The sequence below is a fragment of the Nuphar pumila genome, chromosome 14, assembly GCF_984573655.1.
Source record: "Nuphar pumila chromosome 14, dmNupPumi1.hap1.1, whole genome shotgun sequence".
NCBI classification, from domain to species: domain Eukaryota; kingdom Viridiplantae; phylum Streptophyta; class Magnoliopsida; order Nymphaeales; family Nymphaeaceae; genus Nuphar; species Nuphar pumila.
The window spans coordinates 26,329,099-26,336,984 of record NC_143262.1 but is presented as its reverse complement, the minus strand read 5'-3'; the positions used below and the strand labels follow the sequence as shown (position 1 = coordinate 26,336,984).

Below are 7,886 nucleotides of genomic sequence, written 5' to 3'. Positions count from 1 at the left end.
TGAGTTTAGAGGATGGTGGGGGATGGACCGCAGAACAGGAGATAAGGGAGGCGATATCAGCAGAAAATAGAAGCGATGGGTTCAGATGATCTCTGGACTTGCTCGAAAACCCTTCATCGGGCGTTCCCTTGAAAATGCATCCCCATCATCTTAATGGGGCTTGACAACGATATCAGCAGAGGATGTGGATGCCATTTTTGATCGATGGATTGACCGGCAACAGCACCACGGCAGAATCCAAGGAAAAGGGGAGAGATGGCAGATAGGACGAGAGACGATAGCGGCTTGGTGTTTTCCAACAGCAGAGATGAGTAGCAACGGCAGGGACTTGGGGTCGCCGGGGAAGGCCTGACGTCGCCGGCGGCAGCAGGTGAAAAGAGAGAACGAGAGGGAAAAGAGAAGTAACTATGTGAGTTTTTTATTTTTTTAGTCCTGTAAGTTTAGATTATGCAAAAGACTCATGCAACTATGCTTATTGAACTGTTTAGGATGGTTAGGAGAAAAAACTACCAAGGACCTCTCTCTCTCTATTTATCAAACGCACCATATGGCTTTTCTTCACTTACCAAATCATACGTGCATTATTGCCACCAGCTTATCCTTGCCCTCTCCTTCCCATCCCCCCATCCCGATCCCGTGCCTTTTCATATAAAGCAAAAGAAACGCTCGTAAGGAGAAAAAAAAAAAAGCTTACAAAAAGAAACCAGAATTCTTCACAGGGAAAGAGAAAACAGGAGAGTCATACCGAACCAGCCAGAGAGAGAGAGAGAGAGAGAGAGAGAGAGAGAGAGAGAGAGAGAGAGAGAGAGAGAGAGAGTTCCCACTTTCGTACTCCCACCGCCGAGCAAGAAAGGAGAGATGCGCACCCCACAACCACCCTCCTTCCTCCTCCTCTTGATCTGCTCCCTCCCCGTCCTCCTTCCCACCACCTCCCTCTCCTCCTCCGACTCCTTCATCTACGGTGGCTGCTCCCAGCAGAGGTACCTCCCCACCTCGCCTTATCAAGCCAACCTCGACTCCCTCCTAACCTCCCTCGCCAACGCCGCGTTCTCCGCTCTCTACTCCCACTACACAATAGGCAAGCCAGGTGACTCTGATACCGTGTCAGGGGTGGTGCAGTGCAGGGGAGACCTCCCATTGTCCGACTGCTTCCGCTGCACCCAGGACGCCATTAACCAACTTCACCTCCTCTGCCTCAACTCCTGCGGTGCCGCCATGCAGCTCGACTCCTGCTTCCTCAAGTACGAAAACGCCACCTTCGTGGGCGTCCTTGACACCACCCTCATCTTCAAGCGGTGCGGTCCCTCCTCCGACTCCGCCTACGACTCCGACTTCCTCGGCCACCGAGACGACGCCCTCCACCAGCTCTCTTACGGCGGCTCCTTTCGGACGGGGAGCTCCGGGTCCTTTCTTGGGGTGGCGCAGTGCGTGGGTGACCTGAGCACCGCCGACTGCTCCCGGTGCGTCTCGGAGGCCGTGGCACGGCTCAAGGAGTCCTGTGCATCGTCTCTCTCCGGCGACGCCTTCCTCGGCAAGTGCTACGCTCGGTACTCATCGTCATCATCATCATTGTCGCCCTCCTCGTCGTCCTCCTCCTCCTCCTCCGGTATCTACCCCCACCCCACTCCCGGTGAGCAACTCTCTCTCTCTCTCTCTCTCTCTCTCTCTCTCTCTCTCTCTCTCTCGTGGGTTCGCCCGACCAGGTTTTGACTTTCTTGTTTTGACCATGAACTTTCCCACCTTGTGAAATTAGACTTTCTCATGGAATCAGGATATTTGGTAATGGGAGTTACGCGGGAGGAGAAGATCTAGTCATCGGGCCCGAGTACTTTACAAAGTCCTCGTGCCAAACAAACACAGAAAATCGCCACACGTGTAGCGATTTTCTGTATTTTGTGTTTCACACAATATGCAACGAACCTGCATCATGCATCGCCCACGCAACATCTTGAGAAATGTTGAGATGGGTGGCTAGTCAGTGGCAGCAGCAGCACCGCTGCATCATGCAGCACCATTGCATAAAAAATGCCCTCACAGAAAACAGCTGCACGCATTGTGATTTCTGTTTTACACAAAATCCCTGCACCGATGACTCGAGGGGTTTGGCGTTGTGGGATGAGGCCTAGATTGTTAGCCTAGGTTCAAATCCCATGGGTGTCATCCCCCTGCGTAAGCTGGAGCTTGGTGACTTTATGGGGTCGAGGGGTAGACTGTTAGCCTAGTTTGGATCTAAAGTTGGATGTTGGAATATTGGCCTTTTAAGGGAGATGCTATTATGTGCTTAAGTTGGATTAGGCTTTTGATTTAGGGAGTTAAGAACGAAAAATGGTCAGACCTGAGTCCAAGTTGAAAGAGTGGTGAAATGGGATGAAGTGAGGGTTGGTTTCATGTCGTCTGAATATTTTAAAGATTAAAAAAAAAAATGAAAGACAAGTGACTTGGATCTGAGTCATTCATGACAGTCCTATATCGGACCCAAATCCTTGTGCATCTCTTGTACTGGGCCTCATCCCAGACCCGTTACAAAATGCCTAAAATTGGCTCAAACTGGATCAGGCATGGGCTTCAAGAAACTCAAAAGACTATGTTGATTGGGAATGGGTCGCACCAATGTGGTCTGATAATTAGAAGGGACTCAGTTCACTTCAACTTAAGCACATAGCATCTTCTCAAAAGATCAGACCTGGATCAGGTCTGGATCTGGGTGGAGTTTGATGTGGTAAGGAGGGAGATCAATGTCTTTTTCTATTGTCATTTCTTTCATGGGAAAGAGAGAGTTTCCTACCATGAAAGGAGCAGTTTTCCGTGGGACGTGAAACAAACAGGAACAGTGGGAAAGGCAGCGGCCTGGATTACGCATGGTGGACTCGAGAGCAGGTCAGGTCTTAAGGGTTCTTGGACAGAAAAGTGTCCAAGGTACCTTGGATGCCGTTCATCAAAACGAACAGCAGCCACAAACCAACAAAAGCTTCTTGTCATGGAAAAATGTCAGCCGTCCATATTTCAGCCATTGATGCTGCTCATCTAAAAAGCAAATAGCATCGAGAGTTTTTGTGGGGACCATCTAGGTGGGGACCATTCTCTTGTCTGTTTTGGGTGTCGTTCATGTTGATGATCTAAGGCACCTTGGACAGTTTTCTCTGTGCAGGGTCCCTTGGACCTAATCCACTCACGATGGACCCCACCATTTAATTTGTTGTAGTGTTTCCTGCAGTCCCCACTCAATTCCCGCGAAAACCCTTCTGCATTGGGGAGGGGTAGGGAAATATGGGAAAGGCATGCACGGTCAAGTTTCGATGTGGGTGCCCTTTTCTTATGAAATGGCTTTCTCACCCACTCACAGTCCAACGGGGCTCTGCTTGTTTGGTAGGAGCAGCTGGTACACATCACCTTTTGTTGGGATGTTACAGGTTCAAAACCCAATAGTATAGCTGTATAACTGGTAGGGGTCTGCCTAACCCCAGCTTGCCTTTTAGAAAAAAAGAAAAGAAAAGTGGCCACCTAGTGTTAGGGCTGAGAAAGAAGCGTGTTGTTTGGCTGGTAAAAATTAAGCTCGTTCAAACTTGTAAAATAGGTTCGGGAAGCTTAACATAAACAATAGGTACTCAGCTCAGCTAATTTGTATAGTAGTTAAAAAAAAATTTAAACATATTTTACATCACGTAGTTTACGTAAAATATATGATTGGACTACTTAGTTTGCGAAAATTAGGTTTAGTGATACAATCTTATTACTTCTAACTTTAAAACGATGAGTTTTTTGTTGTAATTTTATTCTTTTTCCGCTTTAAAACAATGTATTTTTTTTTCTGTAAACAAGCCAAACTCCGACTCTGCTTGTTTATCTCAGGCTCATTATCAGCTCGAACCTCGCCACAAGAATGAGCCAAGCTTGAACACTTCAAACTAGGCTCTATGGATAGTTTAACAGCCTGTTTGTATAAAAATGAGAAAAGTGATTATTTTTTTCAGTGGGGAAGACCACTGTGACAATGGACAGGCGTAATGGCTGTTTGATGATTTGTATTGATGTGCATTGGATGGACACTGACAGGAAAGGCTGACATCTTGATATCACCTTTTTTAGTGCATTTGGGTCTCAATGCCTACATAGTTCCTTGGGTTTCTGAGGTAAGCAAGCCATCACCAAAAACAAATGGGCATAGAAGACAGCCAACCACTCCACTCCACTCCTTTGTTTTGTAGTACAAACTTTGGCATCACAAGAACCTAGTTTCATTGCCTTTACCATTTCATTTCTAGTCCATCTATGGGTGTTGCTTTTTCAGGGTACTTTTGGCATCATGTGAAACGCATCCAGATTCTACAGGTGGGGGGGCGTGTGAAGCATGTAGTCCCGGGCATATTTTGTATAATATGAAATGTTAGGATCCATTTGGATTCAATCCTATTAGTTGTTTTTTTTTAATTTGGATTTTAACTTATATTTAGATATTGGATCTATGCATATGATCCAATCTCCAATGAAGAAGTTTATTGGATTTAAGAAACTTATCTTAATTATGGAACTATCAAAAAGAAAAAGTTCATCAAAATAAGAAACCCCCAATTATAAAGAGGTGAATGGTTTTTGGGATTAAGCGGTTTAAATCTGACAGGTAAATTATGAGTTAGTTTCTAGTTCTTTAATTTCATGTTATTTTCTGTTTTCTTAGACAAGTTAATTTCTTGGTATCAGTTCTGTAGGATCCAGGAACGATCAACCCTCCTGAGGACCTGCATCAAAATGTAACCAAGTTCATGATCTATGGTGATTGAAATGTTAAGAGTTCATAAACTTGAACACAGTTCAAGTCATGAATTCCAACGACTAGAATAAGTTTTTGTGATGAATGTGGCGATTGGTGATCATGATCTAAATTTTCCCTCTTACCTTTTGTTCCCCCAGATTCATCTCACGAGGATGAAGCAGGGAAGACACTGGCCATCATAATCGGATTGTTTGCTGGAGTTGCCCTCCTCATTATCTTCCTATCCTTTCTAAGGAAGTCTTGCAATGGCAAGGGTAAGAAAAGCATATGCTCATAATTCCCTTCCTTTTTGGTCTTTTTTGTTTGAATTTATAACCCGAAGAAACCGCACCGGGCACGAAGACCTGGTCGTTCTGGCTCAGCTTGCCATACCTATGGTCGTTGTACCAGCAGTGTAAAACTCTGAGGCTAGGACCCCTGCCCTGGGGCCTATGCTATGTGTTGGCTTGCGCAGAGAGGTGACACCCATGAGAATCGAACCTTGACTGCCCCGTTTTGTCTTCAATTTGGTTTTTCCTAAGTTTTCTAGATTCAAGAATTTCCTTTCCTCCAAGATTAAAAATGAAACCAGCTTAGTGAATGTCCAGAACTTTATAAATGAAGTAGATTTCGAGCTCTATGACTTTGTGTAGAACTTGTCTAGGACACTGACTAGTTCAAGTCCCTGCTTGAGCTAGGACTTGGACCTAGGCTGAATTTGGTTGCAGAATGTGGTTTGAGCAAGTTGGACTTTGAGCTAGTTACTAACCAAGTTCAGATTGATGTTCGATGGGCTCAAACCATATGTGAACAGTTGTAGGAATGTTATCCTAGGACTCTTGGCTTGTTTCCTAGCATCCAACCCTCTTTTGAGTGTCCCAAGAGCTCCCATTCCCTAGCCAGTGGCCAAGGATCGAAACCCACTGGCAGCAGGAGCGGGAAGGGGTGCCACTCCTGTGGAAACAAGCAGATGCACCTTGAGGGTGGACAATTTTTTCGGTCTAGGCTAGTGGTGATTCATTCCACTTGGCATAGTCACAGAGTTCAAACGAATCAAGGTGCATGGATGCTTGGGGAGTCAACTAGGTCAAGCCCAACCAAATCTAGGTGCAAATTGTGCGAGTCCATAAGACCATTTGAGGATTCATTCCAAGGGAATGCTTTGCAATATTAAATGAAAACGTGACTAAGTTCTTGAACTCCACAATTTTATATTCGACATGCAAACGTTTTGAGTTCATGAACTTGGGCATGTTGGTTATGACATACAAACTTGCCCTGAACTTTGAGTTAAACAAGTGAGAGCAAATGTCTCCAATGGGGCCTATCCGGGTAAATAAGTCAGGTCACATGCATGTTTATCAAAAGGTTTGCTGAAAAACATTTTTTTTTATTGCTGCAGGCTGAAGTGGAGGAGACAGCCCTTTATGTGCCCATAATGAAATTGCATTTGTAATCTTTGTTTACTTAGGCATAAATTAAGATGGTTAAAGCTGGTGGGATTCCACTTTTTCCTTCTTGTATTTCCCTTCTTTTTTGCAATAAAACGTCGGAAATAATATTCTTCCCTTTTACGTTGAGAAGGTTGGTGAAATAAATGGGCTAAAGTGGGGTAGAAAGTTAACCAAAAGAAGCCTGAAAAAAGTTACTTTGGGATAAGGGGAGCGATCAACCATCACTAATCCCAATAGGGTAAGGCAGCAGCATGGCATGCTGGATTTTCTAGAGTAAAAAATTCCTACTTTTCGTCATACTCTCTCTCTCTCTCTCTCTCTCTCTCTCTCTATATATATATATATATATATATATATATATATATATATATATATATATATATATATATATATATATATATATAAAATTTGCTGATGTTTATTGTACGTATAATCTAGTTAAATAATCACAGTGCAAGTTATATCCACTCATCTTGTTTGCTGCACTTCAAATCATTTTTTTTTTCAGTGTGAAAATATGATTTTTTTAGTCATAAATTTAAATTTTGGTACATAATAGCTTTTAAGCATTTGGAAAACCTACATGTTGCAAAAACATGATTCAAAACTTATTTTCTACTAAAAAAACTATGTAGATCACATTTATAGGTTGGATCTACTAAAAAAGGTGGAAAAATACAAAAAAAGTAATGTTTTCTACTATATGGACAAAAGACTGTAGCAAATTTATTTCAGTTATTCATGGAGACAAATATTGGCCATATTTTGAAAATATTTTAATCTTATAGATTAAATTTTATTTGCATTGTGAACTTTTAAAATTATTACAAAATTTTACTGAATTACTTTTAAAAACCAAAAAATCTCAGTGAGATTGCGATATTTCAAAATATCATGGTTTTGTCATAATAATCATTTTTTAATATTAAAAAACTTTTATTTTCTTCCGTGATCTTAAATATTTGAAATCTCTTGTATGTAGTCATATTTCCTCTATACATACAATTTTAATTTGAAGAAGATTTTCTACTCAATAATGAGACTTGTGACATTGATGTTCTTTTTTAGAGGAAAGAGAAATAGAACCTTCATTGATCACTAAGGCAAACGAATTAGCTAGCAGCAAAGTTAAAATCCAGTGATTGCCGATAAGATTGAAGGATTTGAAATAGATCCGGTGTAGGAGAGTTGAATCCAGATTTGAATATTAAGCATAATACAGGAAAAGGTAGAGATTAATGTGAACCCAGTCAAGGTCTGATCATGCCAGTCAATCCGAAAACGATCGATTTGTGCAACCAAACATTCACATCCTATTTCAAGATTGTATCCAAAAATAATGTGTCAGATTCAATTGGAGGTCTGAGTAAGCTAGCATAATCCATTTGCACCCCTGTTTTCACACTTCTTTTTTTTTTTCAAAGGCAAGCTGGGATTTGTCAGACCCCGACCAGTTAAACAACTATACCATTGAGTTTTGAACCTGGAACGTTCCAACACAAGGTGCCGTGCACTAGCTGCACCTATGAAAAATAGCAGTCCTGTTGGGGTCCGATCTGTGTCAACTCAGGCGATTCCCGAGTCGACTCGCCCGGTTTGCCAGCTATGGTTTTAATACTTCTACTATATACCACCGAGGTGGTATCCCATGTGGTAAGCGGGGTCCTGTGCTAAGATGAAGG

General features: G+C 42.6%; 1 protein-coding gene across 3 annotated transcripts; it reads left to right on the top strand.

Annotated features, from left to right (window-relative positions):
* The first annotated feature begins 697 nt into the window (after window positions 1-697).
* On the top strand, window positions 698-6,319 carry LOC149816664 (plasmodesmata-located protein 6-like). Of its 3 annotated transcripts, XM_089986758.1 has the most exons (3): window positions 698-1,630; window positions 4,909-5,025; window positions 6,153-6,319. In XM_089986758.1, the coding sequence occupies exons 1-3, from the start codon at window positions 859-861 to the stop codon at window positions 6,155-6,157; spliced, it is 894 nt and encodes a 297-aa protein (XP_089842884.1). In that variant the 5' UTR covers window positions 698-858; the 3' UTR covers window positions 6,158-6,319. The 3 variants fall into 3 exon arrangements, with proteins under 3 accessions (XP_089842884.1, XP_089842886.1, XP_089842885.1); XM_089986760.1 differs by lacking the exons at window positions 4,909-5,025; window positions 6,153-6,319 and adding an exon at window positions 4,699-4,742; XM_089986759.1 differs by lacking the exons at window positions 4,909-5,025; window positions 6,153-6,319 and adding an exon at window positions 3,850-4,033.
* Window positions 6,320-7,886: the final 1,567 nt, after the last annotated feature.

What these genes read in the sequence shown, in the direction of transcription:
- LOC149816664 (XM_089986758.1), top strand. Translation starts at nt 859, where the DNA reads ATGCGCACCCCACAACCACCCTCCTTCCTCCTCCTCTTGATCTGCTCC. An exon ending in CTACCCCCACCCCACTCCCG is followed by an intron (nt 1,631 to 4,908) that starts GTGAGCAACTCT and finishes TTGTTCCCCCAG; the next exon opens with ATTCATCTCACGAGGATGAA.